At 39.4% G+C, this 27,484-nt stretch overlaps 2 protein-coding genes across 8 annotated transcripts in view; both read right to left on the reverse strand.

Annotated features, from left to right (window-relative positions):
- Positions 1 to 23,663, reverse strand: part of daam1b (dishevelled associated activator of morphogenesis 1b) — a 47,230-nt gene extending 23,567 nt beyond the window's left edge. For 2 of the 5 annotated variants that reach the window (XM_080882627.1, XM_080882623.1), the window contains exon 1: positions 23,530 to 23,663. The gene's annotated coding sequence lies outside the window, so the exon portion shown is untranslated. The other 3 variants (XM_080882625.1, XM_080882626.1, XM_080882624.1) reach the window with 3 other exon arrangements.
- Positions 23,664 to 26,178: 2,515 nt separating this feature from the next.
- Positions 26,179 to 27,484, reverse strand: part of ppp1r13bb (protein phosphatase 1, regulatory subunit 13Bb) — a 31,881-nt gene continuing 30,575 nt past the window's right edge. For all 3 annotated transcript variants that reach the window (XM_080882650.1, XM_080882651.1, XM_080882649.1), the window contains one exon: positions 26,179 to 27,298. In XM_080882650.1, the coding sequence (XP_080738776.1) occupies positions 27,257 to 27,298 (42 nt within the window). In that variant the 3' untranslated portion in view covers positions 26,179 to 27,256. The remainder of the gene's footprint in view (positions 27,299 to 27,484) is intronic.

The following is a 27,484-nucleotide window of genomic DNA, read 5'->3' on the forward strand; positions in this document are numbered from 1 at the left end:
TTCATCAGGTCCCAGTCAGCCCCAATATCAAAGAGAAATTAAAAATGCATGCCATGAAAGAGTTCGGGTCTTAGGAGGTTAAGACCAGAGCCCTTCAGTCATCTCACTCAGACTGTACTTTGACCTGTGACCAGACTGAACTGTGCTTGAAACATTTGCCTCTCTGCTTTCAGCCAAGGGTGACAGATGCTAAGGTTGTTGCTAAAGCCTCAAAGTAAAACATAAGGTAAGATTTTAAAAGAAAAACAAACATCAAAACTCACTAGGAAACCCCTCCCCCAAAAAAACCAGAACAACCTGGAACACATGTACAAGTATAATAATCATGTTAAACGTGACAAAGAGAGAAGAAAGTTGCAGAGTGTGCTCGCTAACCCGATGGTTTATCTTCAACAAGGAAATCAAGTGCACAAGGGACATATCTGCTGTCTGGGAAATAAAAAAAGAGATGTCCAGATATCCGCAAGTATGCTGTCGTCAGCATACCACAAAAATATCTCTACACTGTCCCTACACTGTGGTGTGAGGCTCAGCATCATAAACCACAGAGGTTGTGCTGAACTGCAGAAATGTCTGGACGTCTTGTCGTGGTGACCAATAGCCCAGCAGATTATAACCCTGTTCACTTGACCTTTTCCAGTGATTTCCTATAAGTCAAATGCTCCACACAGACTGAATGCATCAAGTTCAGTGTGAAGCATTTTTAAATTTAGTCTGGTCAGGTCACGTCCTTAGCGGTAATCGAAGATTGTGGGTCGCTATTCTCAGCGAGCCGAGGAAACAAACTAGTTATTTCTTCCAAAGGAGAAAGTGAGGGCATTTCCTATAGCAATGTCTTTGGTCAACCTAAATAGGGCCCGATAGCATCACTGTCCCATTTTTGGCACTTTTGGTTCATATGGGTTTCCTCTATCCAGCAGCTGTATTTTTATTTTTTTATTTTTTTTTTTAAATTACGGATGTCAGCAACTTTTTCCAACCACCAGAAAAATTTGTCGCCTTCTATTATTTTTATTCTTAAGCACCAAATAACTCCTTTAAGATGTGCCGATTCTAACAACAACAAAAGGAGCAAACCTCTAAAAGAGATATAATTAACACAAGCAGTAACATAAGATATAATTTAACTTTTAAACAAATTGGTTTTTAAAATTTTGTCTCAAGGCAGACTGCGTTTATAACGAACTGCTACTCTGACAAATCCGAAGCACTAGATACTTGTCCACATCACTGCTTTTTGCTCTTGAAAGCCAACAGACTACAATTAACTGGACAAACTGTCAAACAATACTAGTCATAACATGTATTCCACTTTAACAATAATCACTCTTTTCTAAAGAAAAAAAGAAAGCAAACGTACCGAAATATACAACAGAGTGAATGAAAAGCATACAGTACCACTAGAAATACACGGTGCCTGAGGCCAAATGGCCACACGTGGGATAAAGTACACAGCAGCTCTCTTTTATTAACACACTGAATAGTATATTTATTTTGACACATCCTTGACTTTTCTAAATTGACTACTGGAGGCCTCGGCAGCAGCTGCTTGGCTTCACACTCACCATCTATTCTAGCATGAAGGGAAGAAGCCTTTCAAAGGCTTCTTTGACCATATTAGTACACAAAGCTGCCCATTTTTTTCCATTAGCTAAACTATGTTTAAACTTGTGAGCCAGAGTGGGACAAAGCTGGTCCCCCATCCAGCTACAGTAGCCAGAGGATATGCCACGACTCACTCATCCGAAGAAGGTCACCGGGAGTGTTTGAACATGGAGACCATCTGATGTCTGTGAAGACTTTGTGCTGGAATTGTTTACCCTCTGAGACCTGATTGCGCTCACATTAGTCCCCGGAGGCTGTCTGTCAGACGGTCAAGGTGTCGAACCTAACAGAGGCTTGTTGCAACAGGACAACATTCCTCTCATAGCCAGGTGAGTCTTGTGACCCTGAACAACACCCACACTACAACACGTTCCACTGTCACCTGCTCTAACTGAGAGGGAGCAACAGATTATCTTTAATTACAGGTCACGTACAGCCTAGCCAGCTGAACTGATCTTAACTGTCCAAGAAGTAACAGCCAAATTAGTGGTCATATCCAGTAATTATCCATGTAGTAGTATGTCTGAAATGTTAAGAGTCTGAAAGTTGATGGTGGTGCCATGTAGCAGTCCCATTGTTCATATGATCAAGAAGAATGCTATTCATCCTGAAATAAATCAAGTCCTGGACTTTAACAGAGAAACATGCCTTTTGTAGGCAGATGCATACAGATTAACCCAGATTCTTCTGTACTCCTTCATTCATACACATCCAATAACTAGACCCGCCCACCCATTTCCTAACAAACACTTCTCTCTTTGTGTGAAGGAGATTTCTGTCTGTGGATAGTCTCGTTGTTTTCTTGACCATGTGGTTTGGCGGGTGACCTGGCATGAGTCCAAACTGTAAAAACAATCCCAGTGTTTGCGAAGTGAGTGTGAGCCCGCCCATGGTGCCTGCCCAAGACCTCTCCATTAAAACCTGCACAACTGTCAGGTCCACTGGAGAAAAGGCAGAAGTAAGAAGAGCATCTTAAGCTAAACACAAAGAGGTTCACGTTACTAAACATGTGCAGGGAAAACTAAAGAATTTAAGGATGACCTGACACTTCATCCAGCTGTCACATCTTTCTTTGTTGATTTTGTTCCGTCAGTTTATTAACCTCTTTAGGATTCTCTGCCGTTAACCGTAAAAGGCTCAGTGTGCCAGATTTTCCTGATGCTACATGAGTGACAGGTACAGAAGTCGATCCAAAATTAATTGTTATAAATCAGTAGCCTTGTTTAATTTTCACACAAAAAGAGGTCAACTTTAAGCTGATGCTAATAACCCAGATTGTGCTTGACTTGGAGAAGGAATTCAACCTTGGAACGAGAACACAGTGGACAGCAGTGTATTGAAAACAGATGTGTGAAATACCTTCTTCTGCAACAGCTGGCATCTCTCAGGAGTTTCTAGCTTTGAGATGTAGTTTTAATTTTTTGATTTCTACAGTGAATAATATTGACCTAAATCACAGGCTGCATTCATGCTGAAAGAGATGAGAATCTCTCCTGTGTTTCTTTAGTAAGGCCAAGGAAACCTTGAACAACATATGTATTAAGACTCTACTCAGAATCAATACACAGAATATATTTGGCAGCACTGTACACCGTCTACCTTGATTTGGTTAAGGAGATTTGGCAACAGGATAACAATATGTAATATAATTATAATCTACCTTTGTCCTTCAGAGAAACATTGAATCTCTCCTTGCATCAGGGACATCCATCTAACAGTGTTCTTGAACTCCTTACAGCGTGTACAGGGTGTTAATAAAAATAGTATTTCTCCTAGAAAAATTGCATCAGTATAATGCTGTTCTTACACAATGTCTTTCCACTAACCCACAAACATCTGTTGCATCAACATCTAAAGAGCCCAAATAATTTCATCAGATGTTTGTGGGAAAAAAAAAAAAAAAAAAAAAAAAAAAAAAAATGGCACAGCTGGTAGAAGCACGGTTGGCTATACAGGGTATAGCTGTAGCAGTGTTATGGGCGGAGCAGAAAGGTATTTGGTGCACAGAAGTTTAATCTTCTTTACCGATTTAGGATTTGGGATGGATCAGACTTACGATTTGATGATCATCTTGTCGAAGTATTTTCAACGCAAAGCAACTCCAGGTCATGGACCCAGCTATAAGATGCTGCTGCACACAGCAACATTTCTTTTGAAAACTATATCTGCTCCACTGATACTGGAGGCACAGTTCATGGTTTGCCAAGTGCACTCTCTGCAATATGCTTAACTAAAAGCCCAAGGATTATTGTGCCCTGCACTGACAAAAATATTTTGGATTTGTATGGACAGCTGCAAATGAAGCTGAGGACATAGAATAAGGTTGGAGGAAGTCATTTTGCCAAAAAACAACCTTAGCCCAGAGCTGCTGAGCTAGAAACCAGCAATCAAACCAGTATTTCAACAGTTTGCCTAACTTGTGCAAATGAAAAATGATTCAACATCAGAGGCACATTTGGTCACAGTCACAACATTAACAGCATTAAGAGTGGCATTAATAACATTTTGTAATGTAGCTTTAGTGTGTGTTGCTAAGGCTTTTCTCCTAGCAAGAAGGAAATGTTAAATGGTGTGTGACTAATTTTCCCTGGTTTAGATGTGGTACAAATGGCATAGTGGTATCTTGCACAGTTGGATACCATACATAGCTATCATTGTGCCAATTACTTAATAGCACCCTGAGCACACAATGAGTGAACAGATGATAACTTGGACACTTATCAGAAAAAAACTAGGCCGTGAGAGAAATGTTGACTGGCAGGTTTAATGGAGATTAAAATCAATCGGTCCCCATTGGCTGCCAGTCAATGGAGAGCCATCAGAAAGTCGGTGTCAAAGCTGCAGTGTTAAAGCAGCAGAGCTATTCTGCTCTGATGTGTTTGTGCTCATGTGCATTTAAATTACACGACTGCATGTCGAGATATGACAAAGGCATTGCCTCTGGAGCATTAATGTCACATGGCTGAGGGAGCAGTGCTGAAGTGGCTCTCAGATTACAGGATTAACATAGAGAGACGCAAAGCGAAGAGAAAGGGATAACACAGAGACAAAGGAAGCGATTCTTCCATTGGGTGATACACTTTACAGTCATTTTACAGGGCTGTGGGTTATAAAAGCTCTTGTAGCACTTTGAAGTAGTGAAAGTTAATGTTTCAAAGTTAGTCAGGGCTGTGACCATAAGAATTGTAATCCGACTCTATTGTTGCCATAGTTTTTTCCTGTTTTATGATGACGTGCTTATGTGCATAAATAAAACAGTTAAAAAAAAAAAAAAAAAAAAAATCTGTCAGTGGACTCTTTAAGGCAAATTAGATCCATATTAATACTATAACCCTGGATATAACAACTAATGGTAAACAATACAAGTAAATGCTATTCTGTACTCCGAGACCCTGCTGTAACTGCTTGGGGTAAAACAAAAACAAAAAAAAAAAAAACTCCAGCAAATTCGATTACCTATGTTACATAAAGGTAATCTAATTGTTTTGTTTGTTTGTTTTCAGTACACAGGCTCATGATCTTCACACACTTCTGGAGACAGTACTCTAGTCATAGTCTATGATGCATCTGAAGCCACAACTGCTTTCAAAAACAGAAAGAGAAAGATATATACACTCACGTTGAGGCTGACTAACATAAAGTGTGAACAATAAACTCTGTAAGTGAATATTTGATTAGAAGACTGATAACCTGACCTGCATTATTTTATGAACAAAGCGTTGTGCACACCCAGTGATGATAAGCAGCTGTTTATCACCAAATTATTCTATGGTCTTGGAAAGATTCAAATCACTGGTGAATCTAACATGTGGTACCCTCTAGTTCTATACAAGCTTGTATTCCTTTATAGAAACTCCAACAGGGAAACTGACTGGATGCTCACCAAACCATATTTTGACACTTTAATAGTTGCAAAAACTATAATAATATTAACCAAATAGGCTTTAGTATCAGTTTATTACTGTTACAAATATACATATATTCCAAGCTCTTCCACAGCTCTTAAAAAAATTCAAAAAAATATACTTTGAGAAACTGGGAGTGTGCAGATAATGCTGGGAGGACAGAGATTAAAAAGCAGGTTAAAAGGCTACTGCACTTTCCACCAGCAAGGTTGCCAAACTTGTTCTGCAGACAGAGTCTTCAACCCCCCACTCTTAAGATCTTAGCATTTTTGAACAGGCCAGGCTTTCATGGAGGTTAGACTCGGGGCAAAGATGGAAAATACTTGAACATGCGACAGTATGCCAGAGTTTCATTGCTGTCATCTCGAATTCTATTTATCGACTACATTCAAGATAAAAGGAAAAAGAACAGCGCAGTTTAAAAATAGCATATAAAACAAGCCGCTCATTACACCCACTTCATGCCCCTATTAATGCACCAGTGTGATTTGTATCCACAGTATTGCATGTAATAAATCAAAGCAATGCACTAAGGTGGGATTACACCATGTCTTATCACTGACATCATTATAAACACACACACACACACACACACACACCCATATATATATATATATATATATATATATATATATAAAAAAAGAAAAGTGTGAGTTAACAGCTTTCAGTCGTAAATTGTTATTTTAAATGTTGGTGACAGCTCAGAAGTTGGAAATTACAGCATTCCCAGAAATGATTTTATTGTGAAAAGAACTGATTGGCCAATGGATGAAGGAGTACTTTAGCTCTTTTGTATGTAGACATGCAGAGGTCGAGAGCTTGAGAATCATTAAACTGGAGGATCAATATGCCCTCAATTATGAGCAGCAAGGGCAGACAATCAGTGCCATCTCTGAAACAGTTCCCACGCGTGCATCAGTATCACAAACAACTGCATCACTGTAAATAAGCAGTGAGATCGAAGAGAGAACAGCAAGTAATAAACAACTGGCGAGTACAAATATAAATCCCCCAGTCTGAAAGACAGCTAGCGGTGCCTTATAAGGACCGCTAGCTGTCATCGTGATCTTTCTGTGTACTGCAAAAGAAAGATTCATGTGTGCCACAGCTAGGCACAGTCCAACACCAATCACATATTTATTCCTGAGTAATGAAATGTACAAACTCACAGATCATCAATAACAGGGTGGGGACTGCGCTGTAATATTTTCCAGGATACCCTGAGCTGCAGCAGTTTAAAAATCCCTACCTCTTCCTCAGTTGCCATGGCAACCAGAGCGGTGGGTGACCGGTGCAAGCTGGGTGGGAGGGTGATTTAATGTAAGCCCTTTCCAGTGCACATTACCCTCCTTTTTAATCTGTTCTGGATGCTTATAAGGGAGAAAATAGGATTGTCGCTCTAATTCAGCAGACATAAACAAATAACAAAACCATTACGGATTACAGGGTAAAAATCTAGCTTGCCATCACCCAGACGCACTGTAAAATCCACACAAAATTACAACTACTCTATTGTAATCCATGAGTCCATATAGTATTTATGTTATGTGTAGTGTGCAGCCTCTCTCTCTCGAGAGAGAGAGAGAGGCGCTGCGGAAGTGAGACTGGAACCTGAGAAGGATGGGCAGTGGCAGGAAACGAGCGAGGAGAATCAGCGGACCCCTCTACGCTCAAGGTGACATTGCTTTCATTGACCTGATTATCTGCACTCCACTCCCATCATGGAAAAAATATGCCATCCTCTCCCTCTCTCACTCACTTGATACTGATAATGGGCAGCAAACCAGGGAGAGAAGCTGGTGGGAGGTAGCACCCTGTAGCCACTGTGTCTGTGTGTGTGTGTTTGTGTGTGTAAGCACATATTTCTACCAGCACCTCACCCTATCTCCAGAGCAGCCTTGTCATTATGGGGCATTCCCCGCATACACAGGACAACTCTCCCACCATGAAATCAGCCGTGGGCCCCGGCAGGAGCGACCTGTCATCCTCCCCTTCCCCCTCGGTTACTACGGCAACACTGTTTTTCTGCACCAACACCTCTTAATTAGACAGACGTGACACATTCACCTACGTATTGGTGAGAGGAATCCAATCCAGCTTGTGTTCTGGGGAATGATAAAGCACACCAGCAGCCCCGACTCCCCTCACTCACACGCTGATAGCCTCCAACTATCTCCCGGTCACATGCAGTCCACACTCAAACATTTCAGCCAGCAGATAGCCGGCTTCGGCTCCTCGCTCCTATTCCTTGCATTCATTTAATTATAGGGTAGAATTGGAAGATGCATTTTGCTTGTCTTACCCTGTCCAGGAGAGAGCTTCCCTCTGTTGTGCTCTTAGCATTCCCTTTATATCCTCAACTCACTGCAGTATCCAGCTTTCTGCACTGTCGACAGAAAAAACTATGCCTGTACACAGCATGCAGTGGAGCATTTCCTGCACAAGGTATGTAGTCCACGCAGGTTCAAAGTCATCTGGATGAGGTTTAAGTGGCTAATAAGCACCTTCTCAGAGGCTGTCAAAGGAAAATCCCAGTTAGGTTGAGGATGTGTTTCTGTGATGGCTGCAGGGCAAACAAGGGATAAACTCGCCGTACATAGAACGAACTGCTGCTTGAGATCATGCACACAGCCAGCTGGCTGGCGAGTACTTCTTTCGTATTCTCTCCCTCCCTAGCCTCCTTCTCTCTGCCTTTCTCTGCAGAATGCCGTGGGGGCAGAGGGGAGAGGCACAGATGTTACTGGCTCCAGGCCACACCCCTTTTCAACACTCCTAGTCCTAATAGGATACAGGAGGGCCGTGGCCACCGCCCAGCTTGCTTCCCCACCCCCCCACCCCTACCGGCTGTGAACAACTTCTTGAAGGGTTTGCTTGAAGAGGGCTTGTTTGAAGAGCTGTAGGAAGAAAAGAAGGCTGTGTGGTGGAAATGTGTGACAGGGAGAGAAGAAGGATGCTATTCACGTGTGCCAGGGATGCTGGAGGAATGAAGCAATGTCCAAACCAATGTCCAAACGAAAGAAAGCAGAAGAGCTGAACTGCTTCTCATCATTATTCTGAAGTCCTGTGTTTAATAAAACACCTTCAGAATATGCAACACTGCAGTCTCGAAACGGTGATAACATCCCAAAGAATTTTAATCTAAACAATGTCAGACACTCCCACATGATTTACTGCACATGTATCATGAGTGCATCTCAGCTAATTACTGCTTAACAAAATCCAGCATCCATAAACATTCCTGAATTGCAACACTGTGACTTTTTTTTTTTCAGACACCAAAGTAATAAAATTGCATATGGAATTTTCTGAGAATGACTTTCATGAAATTACAATCAATTGCACATACAGTCAGAACACAGTGTGACAGGAATTTTACCTTCACTAACGTAAAAAAGTAATAGTCAGCCATCAGTGAAGTCAGAAAAATTTGAAGTCTTAATAGAAAACTCTATTACAAAGTGACTGACAAATTTCTTAAGTATTAAAAAAAAGACTTTTGTGAAACATGTAGAACAGCATCATCTTGATTGTTTTGACATTTTAATTATGATTCTCCTCTGATACTGATGATCTCTGCTTGCAAAAAGAAGTCTGATTGCACACATTTATATGATAAAATGACCGTACTGCTCACTTATGACGCAAAGAAACACTTATTCACTTATGAAATTTATGCTCCAAATCACTAGTTTCAAACTTTATGTAAATGAAATTCCATTTAGAACAACAGACAATAAACCTACGTATGTGCTAGGGTGTGGCTCCCTACTGATTGACACCACTACCGTATGGGTGTGTAGTGTTCTCGATTACTCACTACGATCCAACCTGTGCTTGTGACATCTGGTTTTAACAAAAACAAGATGGCTTCAGCCAAATTGCGCAACTCGAGGCTTCAGAATGGTAGTCCACAAACCGAATCACAGTGACCACGTCTATTTTTATACACAGTCTTTGGATCAAAGACATAAAATGATCTCAGATAAAATAACACTGCTTTTTTTTCCTCCCCGCATAAGGGACACTCACTCTAAGCTTTGTTTAAATAGAATCAAATGTTCCAAACCAACAGCAATAAGCATATGATGTCGCAATATGAAAATTTACTGTGGCGTGTTGATTCACCTCTGACGTAATGTTTGAAAACATGTCATCTGTACTAATGACTATTTTGTCCATCTGTTTTCTTCAATGGTGAAGGTAACAAAATCAGACATGTTCTCATAAGAGAAAATTATCTACCTGATTTAGACACCCGGTTCCATGCAGGTGTAGACAAATTAAGTGTCATCAGTCAGTAACATCTATCCATTCATCCATTTATTTTCTTCTTATCCAATGTGGAAGGAAGCTAGAGTACTTTGGGAGAACCCACACAAGCACACAGAGAACATGCAAACTCTACACAGAAAGAACCCACCAAACAGTGGAATCAAGGCAACCACCACACCAGCACGCTCTCCCCTACTTATTAACTTTTGTTCGTTACAAAACAAAACAGGTGAGTGAAGCATTACCAAGCCGCTTCATGAGAGTGAAATCTCTCGGTGCTTTTGTTGTATATTATGTTATTCAACACCATTTTGAATCTCCATAAGTAGAAATATGGCAGAAACACAGGAGTATTATATGCTCTGTAAGTGAAACTATAACCGAGACTATGAATTTACTCTGCTTGCCAAGAAAACTGATTCTAAACACACCCCTGCCAAAAGGAAGTCGCACATCAAACCTAAAAGCAACATTTAAACCTTGACAGCTGCAAGCAAGCTTTAAAAATGTTGCCCGTCTTCGTCAGAGTTTAGTAATGTCACTTTCCCTGATTTCAGGGTTTTCAAAAGTTCAGCTTTCCAGCAGCTGCCTTTCCCTCTCATCTGGACATGCCAGCATGTAAAGCCGTCTGCAGCTTTTAGATCTCTGATCCAGTCACATGTTACGGCTAGATGATAGAAAACGTTATCTTTTGAAGCCCTTCAACTTTCTCACTGCGGACTTTATAGTTCCACGTCTGAGTTTGCATTGTTGATCCACATAGCTGGGCTTGTGTGAAACAGTTTATCTCTACAGGGCTGGGGTAACAGACATCAGTGGCAGGCCGCGCCGGTGCAGTCATGAATGGATAACAGTGGAAGCTGTACAGTGCTGGGTAGCTGCCTCTGAAAAGAATGCCGTGCAGCTGGAACAACAGACAGGTCCGGTTCCCATGGACGGCTCCTGTTCTGATGGGATGGATCTGCTGTGTCGATAAAAAGCCAGGACCAATGTTTTGTTGACCTCGTGTGCACCACGTGTAACGGCCAATGTTTGGTGTACTGAGGATGGCAATGTTTTTAGTAACATTCGGTATTACTCTCCTGCATTTCTGTTAAACTAGAATCTATGAAGAAAGACTGTGTAGCTTTCTTTCATGTGTAGCATTTTTATGAACTCCTCTTTAAAAAGGAAATCCAGAAAAGTTTATAAAATAAAGATTTTTATGTCCTACCATCCTTACTTCTACCTGCAATCTGAACATTTAGGATAATGAGACAACAATAGAATAATGTGGATGAGGAGAGTCTGGAAAAATGAGCTTAAACTATCATGGATAAAACGGTGTGTCACTAACAAGTAGTTTTTCTCTTTGGTAGACTGCTCATCTTGCAGCATGTGCATGCTTGAATGACAATCTATGACAGCACTAGCTTGAGGGTTTTGCATCATTACACCTGCAGGTTAAGAATTATCAGGAACAGCCATCCTCTGGCAGCAACTCCACTGAACCTTTCTGTTAATCATTAATCATTTAAGCACAGAGTTAAACTTTACCCTGTTTTATGACTTCCAACAAACAAAAGTACATATTATGGCTACTATATATATATATATATATATATATATATATATATATATATTTTTTTTTTATTAGAGATGGCACGATACCACTTTTTTATGTCCGATACCGATATCATAAATTTGGATATCTGCCGATACCGATATGAATCCGATATAGTGTTTTTTAATCAACAAAACTGTTTTTTAAATATCTTGCTGCATTTTGTATAAGTTCATACTCAAGTTTAAAACAACAACTACACTAAAGCTATTCTGTTATACCTGTATGCAAAAAAATTTTTTTCATAGTTCAGCAATACTGATCAATCTAATAAACTTAAACCTACACCATCCTCCCTATTCTGGTATTTTAAAGAGTACTTAGCATAAATATTAAGCAACCTAACTAATAGGGTTCCAACTCCCAGCAACAACAAAAATAAATAAATAAAAAATAGGGAACCACCCCTCACGCTCCACCTCATGATGCTTAATCGACGTAATCAACCTTAATTTGATGCAGTGTGGAAAAAAAATGCACAGAAATCAATTATTTTTCAAGAAATATTAAATAGATTCAACATCTTTCTTCAACAAAATTGCAGACTGCACAGATGGTACCTTCCCAAAGGAAAAAGTACTATAGCTTACTAGGGTATATATATTAGACTTAATAGTTACTATATACAGTAATTGACTTCTATTCATTTTACATCAAATTAAAACTTTGGGTGTCAGATAATTATTTATTAAAAGCTAGACATTTTAAATGAGAATAAGAAAGAAAAGTATGTCTTTGTGCCCCCTTTTCCCTGTTAATGCCCTATCGGCCCCCCTGGCTAAACTTTGCTAGATCCGCCCCTGCACAGTTACCAGCGTCAGCTACGTAGAAAAAGATCCTGGAGTAGAAAGTAATATTAAATACATTCTAACAACAGCTGATCAAGCTTAAACGTGCTGCTGTTGTTCAGCCGCTGGTTTCCTCTTTCTGGTGCAAAGTGGGCCAAAAGCAAACTAGAGACACGGACTCGCAACAGAAAAGCCGATCAGCTGATCGTTAAGCAGTTTCATGATTGAAGTAGCAGCAGGAGAGGCAGTCGCTTGTTAAGCTTAACGCAGGAATGCTTTACAAACATTCAGAGATGGACTTACACACTTGCTTTACTTCTCTAGGGATAACTTTGTCGGAGATGAAATGCTGGGTTGCTAGCGAAGCTCCAAATGCTATCCAGACCACCGACAGGTCCCGCATGCCACAGCCGCTCTATCACGTGATGCATACTGCTCTGACGTGCTAACGTTCTGAGGTGAGTTACGGCGTGTTGCAAGTTTTGTGAGGTGCTTTCGTGATATTTAATGGATCGGATTACATTTTTTTATTTTTCTCCGATATCCGATCCAGTAATTTAGGTCAGTATCGGACCGATACCGATACGTAATATCGGATCGGTCCATCTCTAATATATATATATAGATATTCAAGCTGCTGAAGCTTGAATATCAATGTGCAACACATCAGCTGTGAAACAAGAAACCTGATTGGCTGCAGAAAAGTACAGCTGTGATGGTAATGTAAAAAATAACTTAATAGCTTATTGTTCAGATAACAGTGTGAATCATTGGAGCCAGTCAAAAGCACACACAAATTAAGATTTAAAAAAAATAAAAAATTTACACACACACACACACACACACACACACACACACACACACCCCCTTACGTGCAAAAAAATAAACCCAAGGTTCAGCTGCACAGTAATAATAAGGATGTCTGAGCTGAATCATGACTGACAGCCGCTAAATAAAAAAAACACTTTCTCCAACTACTGCAAAGGAATGTGTGAAGGGGGAACGTAATATTATGGCTCGTATCATGTGGTGGAAGGCTACAGCGCTTCACCGTGTGCATGTGTTTCATTCAGGGTGGAGCTATATCTATAAATTCCAACCATGCAGCCCTTCCCTTGCAGGAGACCCTCCTAACATTCACAAAATTAAATGCCAGGATTAAAAAGGGTCTTACTGGTCCCTTCCACCCTTTGGAAAGCTTGTAATTACTCCCTCAACCAGGTCCATCTCAGAAGGCCCGCATAACCTTCTACATCTACTAATCTGCAGAACGCAGCCAAGCAGCTGGATACAACACTTTCGACATGAAGAATGGAGTTGTATTTCTGAAATAAGACAAAAAAAAAAGAAAAAATGTGAAAGTGCATCTAAAAGAGGATACATGTAGCAAACTGGAAAAAGCATAGAGATTGGTGTTTTTCCATTTATACATCATGACGTACTTGTTAAGACAGAGCTTTTATTTCCTGTAGCCTTTCACGGCCCATTCAACTCAATCCCAAAGTTTCTCTCTGTGGAGTTTGTTGAGATAAGTGAATTGAAATGTAAGTTCTGGAAAAAGCCAGTAAGAGGACCAGGAGTTCAAGATGTTCTCACTCATATTAAAGCTTCAATGGACTTTTGACAAAGTACTTGTTATCTTCAAGTTGTTTCCTTGCTCATTTATCTAATAAAAAACAAAGCTATCTTTCAGCCATGAAACAGTCCCTAATCTTATATTTAGTGTGGATTTGTATCAAAACTAAACTACACGTAGGGTACTTTCTGAACCTTTTTACCTCTACTGCCCTCAAACTGTAAAATAACATCTTTATTTAGGCAAACCTGGAGAATTTATGGCTACAGCAAAGCAACGAAAAAAAAAAAAAGTCTTCCAGGAAGAAGTGGAAGACACTGCTGCAAAAATATTATGACGTGAAATGGTGCAGCTGCAGTGATCGTGCTTGTAATGGATTGACTGAACTTGAGGGTTAAAAGGCCATGGCTTAACTTGCTGATCCCTCCAGATGTTGGCACTGCGCTGAGAAATCAGTGGTTAAGTTTTCGTGCAGAGAGATAAGGCAGCGGAGGCAGCCCAGTGCACTGAATATTACTGTAGAGGTAAAATATAAGTAAACAAATCAAATCAAACAAAGTAATGATAATCCAGCATAATCTAATCAGTATCCAGTCTGCTCCGTGGGTGAAGACAGCTTCAAAGCACATGGGTCCATTAGTGTGTGTCACACATGACCAGGCGAAAATCCATGAGAAAAGGTTCAAAGTCTGAGTCTCCTCTATGGCCATTAACACGGATGTGAGACTGGCTTAATGCCAGCAGGACGCATGACTAATTCACTGGCACAGAGGCAAAGTCTGAAGTAAAACTAAGCCACCATACAGTAGATGGCCATCTTGCACGACAGGATGGCTAAGTTACAAAGCTGCTTACCTTAAAGTGTGCCATGATAACAGTAGGGGGAAAACAACCAGAGAACTAGATGCTACAACAATAAACTAAAACTAGGAAATATTTTGGAGAAGCTTCTCCTCAGAGCTGGGCCTTGTAAAGAAAAAAAAAATGAAGCCAAAATATAAACAGCAGAAAAAAAAAAAAAGATGTTTGTGGACGTTAACAAGGCCACCTGCTGTTTAACAGGACTGACCTGACAGCCTTTGCCCTGTGGCGTCACAGCTATCAGCTGCACAACGCAAACTCCTGGAAAACAACACTGTGCTCAGGGAAGCAGTACAACTGAATGATTGTTGAGTAGATATATATGCTATGCTAACACTACTGCAATTTTGCTTAGAGAAAAAAAAAAAAAGAAAAAAAAAGAAAAAGGAGATTTAAAAGCCTTGAATTACTAGCCAGATTTGTGGCTACAACACTGAAACAAGCAGCTGTAAAACTATCACTGCTCAAGAACATTTTTAACCGTTAACCGGTTTCATCTGACTACATGGCTGTTTTCATCACTTCTGTACACTGCTGTTATCACACAGATGTGTTATATTTTGGGAATCCTGCTTGTTCGAGCAGCAGCCTGAAATCTTTTTCAAGGAAAATCAGGATGCCTTCTTTTCCCAGAAGTAACAAAGAAGATCCTCTGATTATCTTTTATATAGAAAGACGTTTCATATTAGTCTGCATGTACTTTTGTGTGTAGCGACTCGGTGCTATAAGCTCTTTAGTGGTTTGTGTGTATTTTGTTAGTTCTGACCATAAAAACAAGAACCCCCAGACTGAGGTGGTTCACATACCTGTGAACTCTATACAAAAACATACACACCTCATGCTTTAAAAGACTAAACTTCACAACTCATAATACAGTACTTCCATTTAAACGTTTCTCTATTGTATATACCATTTCCCTATTGTGTATATTGAACTACTGCACAGAATTTTGTTAAGTGACTATCTATTAACAACAAAGAATCTTTGAATACTGTTTCTGGAAATATTTTATGAATCTATGACCATGCTCTGACTAATTTAAGATCATATGATTGTAATTTGTCAAAAGTTTTAATATGCATCACAACAAAGAAACAAAGGAACTTTTAAAAATAAAACAATTGCAAATACTTCTAATTCAATAAGAATGTGCATGACTAACATTACTGGCTCTTGACATGCCAACTCAATTAACTGGAAATTACATTATGTCAAATATACCAACAACATCTCAGCTTAAGAGGCATTAATGCAACAAAGGAGACATTTTTTTCCATCACATAAATTATTATGAGGATTATCCTGAATCGAGGCAGTGATAGTTTGCAGATCATGTGAAGTCCATCCATGATCAGGCCAAAAGAAGCTAACAACGGCAGAGTCTTAATCCTTTCCTGAGTTTAAACGTCTAAACTGATAAAGTTACATCATCCAGCATAACAGAAAGATAAATGGCATAGCCCAAACATTCTTCTCCCGTTGTTCTCTTGCTTGATAACTTGTTCAAACTTGAGTGTTGCTTTCTGGAGGGGTAGGGCAGTATTTTAAGAGCAGGATAAAGCATGCCATGCTCTGGCACAATCTGGGGCTGAATCTGATATCTGTCTGCTGTTTCAAAGCCTGTCACACATGCTTTGGTTTGTGTCTGGGGAAGATTTAAACAAGTTGGCATCTGACCTCATCCATTGAAGAAATGAAAACAGGAAAAACAGCATAATGTGCAAATCCACGTTGTTTGTAAAATGGGAAACTGAATATGTATCCCAAAGGCTTGAAATTCAGTTTCATGAGGTAACAGCATTGTTGCTGGGGTTTGTCTAAGACAAATATAAAAACAAGCCTAATATTTTGCTACTTTTAGATAGAGTCCACACCCTGAGAAATTCCAGGACCTACATCAATCACCTTTTCCAGCTGTAGACATTCATCATTTACAATGATTTATAAGTTAGAACATTAAAGAAATGCTGTGACTATTAATACTTGATGGTGAAACGCTAGAGAACAAGACCTGTTTGTGCAAGAAACAAAGCTGCATCATAGTGTGTGATATGATTCACTTTGATATGCTAAATGCACGTCAGCTTTCAGGGACTGAACAGCTATTAGCAGAACTTCAAGCTGCAACCTGAACTGATTGAATTTGCTGTCAGACAAAATGCTGGCATCCAACCGGTTGCTTACTCTCTGACAAAACTGCACACTCATACAGAATTCTAATTTTAACACATCTCTGCTTTTGGGAGTTAGCATTATTAACGTGACCTAGACAAAAGAGAGAGGCGAGCATGGGCTGAAACGTGAATCCCTCCTGGCCTATAAAATCCACCCTACCCTCCCAACCAACATCGTGCTTATAAAGGACTCCCCCACAGACACACACATATACAGAGAACAGGACTGCATGCTGCCTTTGTTTGAACTCGACCGTGGATATACTCTTTCCACATCTTGTGGCTGAGACACACATTTGATTAATTTTGAAGCTCATTGTCATGATAATCTGAGGTTTGACTTATTTCTTTCAGCCTGGCAAGAGAACAGTCATTTTCTAACTTAACTACAACTGAACTCCAAAAGCAAAGCAGTACTATTATATAATTAGAAAAATACACAAGATGAAAAGTTTAAGTGATTCTGAGACTTCAGCATGAACCAAAAAAAGCTAATTTAGTCTCCATCATGTGACATACCATACACCCCGAGACAATTATTTCAAATTACAGACCCTTTACCCAGAAAAACTACATCACAAATGTTAATTTTAGTCATAGAACAGTTTGTTATATTCTATTAAAGTTGGTGTGATCTCCTTCTTGTGGATGAAATTTGCAGTACAGAACTTCAACCTCACTTTTAAAACAAATGTTTCCACATTCCTCTGGTCAGACTGCAATAAGAAGGTTGCATCCATCAGCGTGTAAACATCAACATTGCAGGTATCATAATCGTAAAGTCTTTATCTCTTTAAATCTCAAAAAGGAAGCCAGAAGTAGCACAGCTTGTACTGTGTTCTCCAGGGCACAACTGCAACACGTTCAGATCAGCCCAAAATATAATTTCATAGGTCACCCAGTTCTAGTTATAGAAGCACAAAACTCTAGATCAAGGCTGGTTTCTCTGAGGGAAGCTGCTCTTTGGAGATAATTTGTGCTGCAAAAATCAGTGACTATAAAGGGCTTTGGACGAACTCACCATGCCCAATATTTACACTGCGTTCAGCAGATGGAGGCTAATAATCTTCAGAATTTATATTCTTATTCTAAATGTAATAACAGCAAGTAAAACATGACAGTTTGAGACACCTGCAGTGACTGCTGTTATTGATCCACCTTACATTATGTAGCTGTGATGCATTTTTCATTGCTAATAAAACTGAATGACTTTCCATGAGGGATCCATTACTTACCATGAAGTCCAAAGTGTGTCAGCCTGAAACACATTAACGAAAAATCTGCTGCAGCTGAGAGGCTGAGCTAGAAACAGGGTGTACTGCCCTTTCAACTATGGACAATCTCAAAGGTCAAGTGTCAATGAGGTCGTGGAAAAAACACAATCAGTGCTCACTCATTGTGTGACGATCTCAACTCATCTACTAATATAAATGTTAACCATATGTAATGAAGAGCTCATGGTACAAAAATGCACCGATTACTAATAGAACTATAGTTTCTTTCTGTTTTGCTTGATGTGAATTAAACTGCAAAGCAGAGGCCAGAAAAAGAGAAGTTAACAAAGCATTCGGCCTCCAGGTCATGAAATACGTGCGTTTCTGCACTAAAAGGATGATGGCAGGTTTCACATTCTTTCTTTCTAGTTAAAACAAAAAGACAAATCACACATCAGTAGCTGTAATCCTGGATTTCCTTCAGTAAATTGTTTAGCTGAGGTAGTAATCCAGCCAGGTTCTGACACGCCTCATCTTGTGATCAATTTGGCTGATGTCCGAAAAAGCAGATATACTATATGTAATGTCTGATCTTCAGCTTAGCTCTTTCCCACTGAGTTTATATTTTGTTTCACAAAGATGTGAATGTTTTTAGTAAGGGCTGTAACAATATCAGATTTTTTACTGCCAACTTTAATAAACAAAATAATTCACTATCACAATATTATTGCAATATCTGTAGAAACTTAAAAGAATAAATATAACTGGCTATGCAATACCATGATCAACTCTGCTAAAGTGCCAACTAGAAAGTAACAGGCAAAAACTTTATATAGATATTATTTTTAAACGTCACAGTTATACTGCAACACCACAATCCTTGTTGGCAGAGGTGATCTTTGTTTTCTAACCTCTAGCATAAAGCATTGCAGGAAACCATTCAATCATAGATTTATTTCTGTGTTTGATTTTCTTTGTTAGATAATTTTAACAGGTCTGCACCAACCTTGAGGGCAGCCTTAGTTTATTCTCAAGTTCAAAAACTATAGCAAGCTGTGAACACATGGCCACAGAGCAACAATCCTGAAAACGTGAGGTTGGGTCTCGGGTGTGGCCAACAATGGCTGTCTAAGCCCAGCTGTCCTAAGAGAGAAAACAAGTGCAAAGCTAAACCAGACTGGGGGCAGGGTGTGGCATGGCAGGGGTGTCATGGTGACAGAGCAGGCCTCAAAAAGAGAAGGGATGCTAAATGAAGCCATTGTCTGGCCCAAGTGAAGCACACCACACAAAGAATGGCACATTCAAACAGTCATACAGGCCTATTGTTGTGATGGGAGAGCAGAGTGCTGCAGGTCCACATATATCCCACAGGATCCACGACATGTCAAACAGAGAGAGCTTGATCTAAGAGCATGATGCACTAGCACCAACAGGAAGAGTAGGAACCATAATTACCCAGAGGAACCAATTAAGGAAAGACTTTTAGGTCACTTCGTCAATAAAAATCCGTCAAATATTAAACCAGAAACTTGGCTTCTTCATTCATGCTCCGCCCAGTTGATGGAACTGATTAGACCAGTGGAGATCAGCAAAATGCGAAAATACAAACATACAATTATTATTCCAGTTTTAAAACAGGAGATCAACTTAAAATTCAAATTTTCCCCTATGAAGTAGGTGTGGTAATAAAATCAACATGATGAGTGAGGGTGGTGGGGTGGAGCCTATTCCAGCAACCATAGGGTACACCCTGGACAGATCGTCAGTCTGTCACAGGGCTGACACAAAGAGACAGACAACCATTCACACTCACATTCATACCTATAAGCAATTTAGAATCACCAATTAACCTAACCCCACCAATTCACTAATCCCATGAAGTAATGACAGCGGAATTCACCGAAAGCAGATGGATTTCTGTTTTCTCACAGTTGCAGTCAGACTGCCCAACCCTTGTGGAAACAGTACAGGGAGGGAATTAGGATGTGAAACATTTAGCATGAGTCAAACAAAGTCAACCATCTATGGTATGTGCTAACTGGATTTGCTACTTTCTACCTTGCTTGCAGTAACTGTGAGAGTCACTTTGACTATTCCAGTAAATAATTATCTTTTAAAAGCTTAACTAAGGCTATTAGACATTACAGTACATTTAATGTAGTGTATGGGAAAAAGTTAAACCAGTTCCCAGATGCCATGATTTATAGTAACTACTTCACAGAATATCATTCATATCCTTCCTTAAAGGATGCACATGCACTTTCACGCACACATGGTGGCCTCAGGTGCTCAGCTGTGCCAGAGCCACTCCTGAATGACACCCAGCATTGAAGAAAATGATTAGTCTACACTTCCCCCATCCTTGTTGTCAGGACTGTCAGTTACTCTTCCACCCTTAGTACTTAATGTGAGCTTCCCAGGGAGGTCCCCCCACCCAGCTGCTATGTAGACGGTCTTGTGAAACGTAACACTCAGTTCATTAGCCTAGTTCTCCATCCGTGTGTGTGTGTGTGTGTGTGTGTGTGTGTGTGTGTGTGTGTGTGTGTGTGTGTGTGTTGACAGACAGAAAAGCAGATAAAATACACCACTGCAGTTTGTGGGTTGGCACACTCAATGTTGATAGTTTGCTCTGTAGAGCACAAACTGAAGCAAACGCTTTCCCAGTTTTTAATACAGCATGACAAAACTGTCACATTCCATTTCATACATTATCAGATACTTGTGCTATTCACATCTCTATTAATTCTGTACTCCAGTTGGTGAAAATTAGAGGCATATCTGGGCTGAGACAAGCATGATTTTATTCATTTACTTGCACATTGATAATGCTCTGCTGGTCTCAGAGCACTAATGAGGAAATTTAAGGACAGAGAACATAAGTCCGATTGCTGCCAACTATAACCGACATTCACAATGGCACAGTCGATTTCACCAGGGACAGCTTTTGTCAAAGTCTGTTTCCAACAGCACGGCAGTGTGTTTGCGTCTGTGACAACAGGAGGATGACATGAAACATCAACATTTGACCACTGCCAACAAAAACAGCACAACTGCAGTTGCAGTGACTGAATTCTGCGCACGTCTGGAGAAGGCATAACTCTCAAGGTATTTCATAAAGTAGACACATCTTTTAGTCTACTGAATCATCATTATGGATACAATTTTCCTACTTTTATTTTCTTGTGAAACTCAAATTAAAACAGTTACAAAAAAAGTTCACTTGCTCTGTGATTTAATTCAAAAAGATAAACATTCATATGAAAAGGTGTTAGCATGATTCTTCCCCATGATTGTGGTTCTGTGTAATGAACTAAGTTTGAGTAAATTACAGTTGAAACTAAACTTAAAATACAGATCATACGTAATGATCTGCATGTATAGATTTCTGTATTTCTAAATTTCCATAACCTGCCAGTCTTAATAATCAAAATTAAAACAGAAAAGCTTGAAATATATCACAAAAGGAGTCACAGCCCTATTATTCAGGGATTAAAAGTAACTTACTTATTGTAGGTTTAAGATATAAAACCTATTGAGTTAGACTTAGACAGCGATTATGGCTGCCCTTTGTTATGAAGTTTTGTTTCCTTGGTTTCCATAGAGATGTGTTCCTGTTGATGATTCTGGACAGCATAAGTGCTGCAGAAATGAAACGTACTTCCTATTGAAATGAGTTGTACCAAATGTCATTAAAAGTGTGACAATACATGTCCACGAACATGATCAAATAGATTACTTTTGAGTGACTATTTCACGTTTTTGCTATGAGATCGGGATGGATCACAACATGTCATAATGCACCACTCGGTGTGCTTTTGATCACCAAAAGCTGACCTGACATAGCTGCTAACAGCAACTGATAAACTGAACTCACACAGAGCAGCAAGGCTTGTAAAGGTGCATGCATCACTGTTGTGTTTGCTCATCAGTCAGGCAAGAGGACCCAACAAGCACATTAGGTAAACACAGTCTAAGGTGGCCAGGTGAGATGATTCACCACAAGAAACAGTTGAATCAAAAAGCCTCAAAGTGATTTTAGTTAGACACTATTTGCAAATCTGTATAGTTACACAAATACCAATATATCTGTGCTTGTTAATACTACCCAATTATATCATAGCCACTGGATAAACATTCCCACTTGGGAAAGCATGTGCTTACAACACAGACTAATCACTTGCAAAGTGCCCCTTTAAAAAAAAAAAACCTTGTAATTTGAATGTCAGGGCCTGTTGATGCTCATCTGTATCCAGCCGACTCCCTGTCTGCACATTAATGCTGTCGACAAAATAACAGCATGGTACATCATGTAAGGCTTCTCCAGTGTTTACAGTGAAAACACGTCTGCTGATCACACCACAGCAGTAAGCCGTCTCACAAGACAGCAGCGGCCCATTACAAGCACACACAGCCCCCCCCCCCAAAATGATTTAGAGCATTTTCATTCTCGGGAATGTAAGTCCTTTCTGATAAACATCCAACAGGGAATAAGCTTACCACCGTGGTGATTTGTGCTAATCTCTGTGTTGTGACCTATGATTTCATGACTTCTCAAAAGAGTGATTTTACTTGATAGAAGTGAATATTAACTCAGGAAAGGCAAAGTCTTAGAGCTGGGCAGTAAGAGGGAAGAAACGTTCTGAAGGATATTTGTACTTTACTCACATGTCTCTGCACTCAAATCAAAACTTAATGTACATGAAAGAGAGTTAAACGTTATCATGCACGGACCTTTGTGCCTAAAGACTCTGACAGGCTTACTTTCCAGCTCTGTACACATTGGCCAAAGTTCACAATAAAGATCTGCTTATTAAAATTAATTTGTGATTCATTTGTCCAAATAGTAAAGGTGGCCTTCTTGTAATCAATTTTCCAAAAATCTAAATAATATTAGCCAAAATTTCCATTTAGATTCTTAAACGTGGATATGTGAGTTGGTGTAAGTTTAGTTTTGGTCACACAGGTTCAGTAGTTAATTATGAGCACAGGTTAGAGTTCAGACATTAACCTTTATTTTCTTTAATACATTATAACACCACTGTCCTGTCCAAAAAATAAGTTACACTATAAGAGATATTATAAAAACGTGGCAAAAACCACTAAGGAAATTGCCAAGGTCCTCTTTAGACCTACTTTTTCAAACTTTAGTGGGTTTATCTAGCCTATACAGCCCCCCTTTCTTTTTCTTTTTTAATAAACTCCACAAACAGGTAGAGGCGACACAACAAAAAGCAATTTGCAAAACACATGCAAATAGTACCGGACTCTCACCTTGTCCGGGCGAGGTTTTTGGATACTCGCGTGCTCCAGAGTAAATAGCTGCATCAGTGAAAATTCAACAAAGACAGCTCGAGTAAATTCACCGCAGTCATGTCAACGACGGCTGTAGCACTGACCGGCCACACCGGTACGGAGGTCACAACCACCACCACCAACAACAACAACGCAGCCCAACCGGCGGTGTGGGTTCTCGGGCGGTTTAATGGTTTAGCTGTTAACGGTAAAGTTCTGTCTGAGGACAGTCCGCTTACCTCGTTACGGTGAACATTTTTTCTGGTAAGCGCTTCATGTGCTCGAAAAGGTATAGCGCAAGAAAAACATTCAGCGCAGACGGCAGGCAGAGAATTCAACCGACTGGTTGGTCCGGGCTGCTCATGAGGTCATCGATTTACTCGAGCAGGTAACGCGCATGCGCTCTATTATTCCAAACCTGTAGTCCACTGCTTCATGGAAGTTGTAGTGTAGAAAGATACGAGCGCTGTTCACCATTGCCTTTTAATTAGTAGCCTAAATATCGTTGTCATTTGAAGGTTGAGGTCAAAGCTAGGTTTTAAATGCTCTGGAGGTGTAGATCTTTTGTTGTTTTTACTTTACTTTTATTTATTTTCTATTTGATTTGTATTTTTGTGTTAGAAAAAAAAGAAAAAAAATTAAATTAATTTAGACACAATGACCATGTTCCAGTTTATTAATTGTGAAGATTTCATCCTGTCTTTGAAAAATAGCCAATGGAACAATCAAGAAGAAAAATTAAGGTGCTCAAACTCTAAGCCTTAAATATTTTAAATAAATGGGTTTTTTCTTACAGTTGGGAAATTACTGCAGCAATTATATTAATATGTATTTTTTGTTTTTAGAAAACATCTCCCAGTTTAGCTACAGTTAACTGTCTAAACTCTCCATCAGCAGTTTCTTTATAATGTACTTCACACCACAATGAGATTATCTGTCCTGTATGACTTGTGCCTTTTTTCTCATACTTCTCACCCTCCTACTATTCCCAGCAGTCAGTTCCAAACTTTAGAAAAATCCAGAGCTGCCACGGTCACTCTGGCCTCAGAAAACCCTCCCTTCTCCATCTCATCACCTACAAACAGTGAACAAAGGCAAGCTTAGGACGCATTTCATCAAACTGGTGATCAAGCTGGGCCTCTACAGAAGCAGCTGTGTTGCTCAGCACGATATCTGGACTATAGCCAGGTCTCCATAGGAACTACAGGAGAAGGTTGCTGGTTTTTGTGACCTTATAAACCAGTCCGGCACCAGCTCACAGGCTGGATGGATTTAAGAAAGTTTGATCTGTTTTTAAGTAGCTCTCTCTGTGGGATAGTGTTGTCCTTTGCAGTGGATTTAAAACATGGCTATTAATTAGTTAATGCACACTTTCCTGTAAGCCTTTTCTAATAGAACCTGGCATAACAGTCCTTGTAACAGCTGTAAACTGAGTACTGTGTGATAGTAGTAACAGGGAAATAGTTTTATTAAGTTAATTTTAATTTCATGTAAATGAAAAACCCTTTAGTACTAGATTGGAGCTAGAAGACAAGTCATCTGAGATGGTTTATTGCCCTCCGGTGGAAACAAAGTTAAACTGCATAATGCAAGTCTCAGTTGATACACAGCATGAAGTTATTTTTTTGAGATGAGGATATCTCATTGGCTTTGCTTTGAAGGCACTGCAGACTCGATCTAGCACCACGCTGCTGCTAAGCAAACCTCTTCCTTGCCACTAATGAAACAACTGCTGTAGGCATCATGGAGTTGATTGACAACTGTCACATCTTATGCACGTGCACATCTGGAGTGTACTACTGCAGATGCCCGTTTTATTGCAATTCACAACTGAATTTTATAAGACAAACTGTTTTAAATGCTTATTAACCAAAGGCAATTAGTTAAGCATAATTCATCCATGGTGATATAGCAATTTTACAAAGAAAGACTACTTTCTATTCTCTCTGGATATGGTTTTTGAATTTTAACCTCCTAAGACCTGAACTCTTTCATGGAATGCATTTTCATTCATCTGAGAACAGAAAGGTGTTCGGAGAGATATTTCCATCTTTGTAAAATTACACAAGAACTAAAATAAAATTTCCCATCAGCAGCATTTTAAACCCTGAGATTTAGGGTATTGTCACATATAATCCTGTTTAAAAGAACCTAACTCAGTGGGGGGTTTCTAATGAAATGACTGAATATAGATTATTAATACAGTTTATTAAAATCAGTTCAAACTCCACTTCCTCAAGAAGGGTAAACAAAGCAAGATGGTTTGGCAGATTGTTTTCATATTTCATATTGACCTTGGAGGCTAGATTAAACTTTTAATGAAAGCTGTCAATAAAAACCCACCCTATGCTATGAATCTTTTATAACTAAATATGAGAAGTTGATTCTGGCCTGGCTCATTATTTTTGTTATATCAGATCTTTAAAGGGACATGTTATGCTTTTTTTCTTAAAAATACTGTTACAATTGTGGATGCTCACAATAGACATAACCTGACCTCATTATTTGACACGTTGGCTATGTGCAGGTTATGTTCCCCCAACAGTTCCCACCAACAGCTGAACCCTCACACCCCAGTGTTTCCAATCAATCAATGATAATAATAATAATAATAATAATAATAATAATAATAATAATAATAATAATAATAATAATAATAAAAAAAAGGACCAGTTCTGAATTTTATCTTAACAAAGCTAAACACAAAAGAAGCTTCAGTAAAACTATTATTTCCTCTTCCAAAATCATTCCAAGTCACGTTAGGTTCCCTTTATATTGCACACATAGTTGCCAATATCTGACCATCCGTAGCTCCACAGTTTGAGAACCAACAGCTAAAAGAGTAGAATGATATATAGATATAGATGTAACTTTGGTTCACACAGAATGACGCACACCAGCTCACAGGGGTTATTGTTCAAAGGCTCACTTATAATTTATTAATGTTCTCGCCACACATCCGCAACAATCCTGCATCCACATTCTGAACAGATGACACTAACGGAAGAAAAATAAATAAAGAAATCACATCTTGCAACGATGTTTGTGAAATGCAATTCATGGCAATGTGCGAACTGTCAAATCTATATTCATCTTTTCTTGAATACACTGGAATTTCACTGGCCTGTCTGACAAAAATACTCAGGATTTACAGCATAGTCTCGAAGGACTCTAAAGTCTGAGAACTAATAATCCTTTCTGATAGCAGCAAATCAATTGATTATCTCACTCAACAATTCTGCAAGATCACAGGGAGTAATAGATTTAAAGTTGATGCATTTTCATCTTTGGTGGTTAGGCCTTCATTAAAGTACATATTTTCTGCATTAGTGTTTTAGTCACAGGGATCAAATTAGCCTTAAAAAAATACTTCATGTCCAATAACTCTTATTACATTACATTAACAAATAAAATAAAATGGAAAAAAAAAATCAGCGACTTCTCCCAACCTTAAAGATGAACTTCCAGTTATCAATATAGTGTCGTGTAAACCATTGCCACCACAGACCTCAGTAGGGAGATGGCTAAACAAGTGTGAACACTGCAAGAAATACTGAGACAAGGATTAGTGTTTGATTCTTCAAATTGATGTCAGTTACAGAGCTGGCACTGAAACGGGATCAAATCCAAGTCGGGACAATATCAGAGCGACAGGCTGAAGAGAGGTGGGGGTGGGGTAGGGCTGTGGGTGGGATGAAGTCATTTAATAAACATCGGAGTGCTTGTGTTTCATTGTGTTTGTGTGTGCAGCTTGTAAGCATATGTGTCACGAGTTCTGTGCCCACTGCTTCATAGAAGGAAAGAAAGAAAGAAAAAAAAAAAAAAAGGATTTTTGTGAGAAGCACAAGGCTCAGGGGGGAGGTTATGGCCACAGGGAGAAGAGAGAGCACCAGGCTCTTTTGTTGTTCTCTGCTCTTGGTCGTGTCAGTAGTCCAGCTGTTAGCCACAGGTCAGTGGAGTGAGACACTATGCCAGGGAGCGCTGACGAGGTTTGATTCTAGGATAGAGCTGCAAAGCAAACAACAGGAGAAATGATTTATTATTATTATTAGTCACTGAAATCTTTGATGAATTCTTGTTTTGCAATGGTACATGTAAGTGGCATCTAACTAAAAAGTCAAAGAGTCAATCAGCTCGAGGGTAAATTTTCATTTTTGCTTAAACTTAAATTTGGATAACAAAGCTGAAATTTGA

This window comes from Rhamphochromis sp. 'chilingali' (assembly GCF_963969265.1).
Source record: "Rhamphochromis sp. 'chilingali' genome assembly, chromosome: 5".
Taxonomy (NCBI): domain Eukaryota; kingdom Metazoa; phylum Chordata; class Actinopteri; order Cichliformes; family Cichlidae; genus Rhamphochromis; species Rhamphochromis sp. 'chilingali'.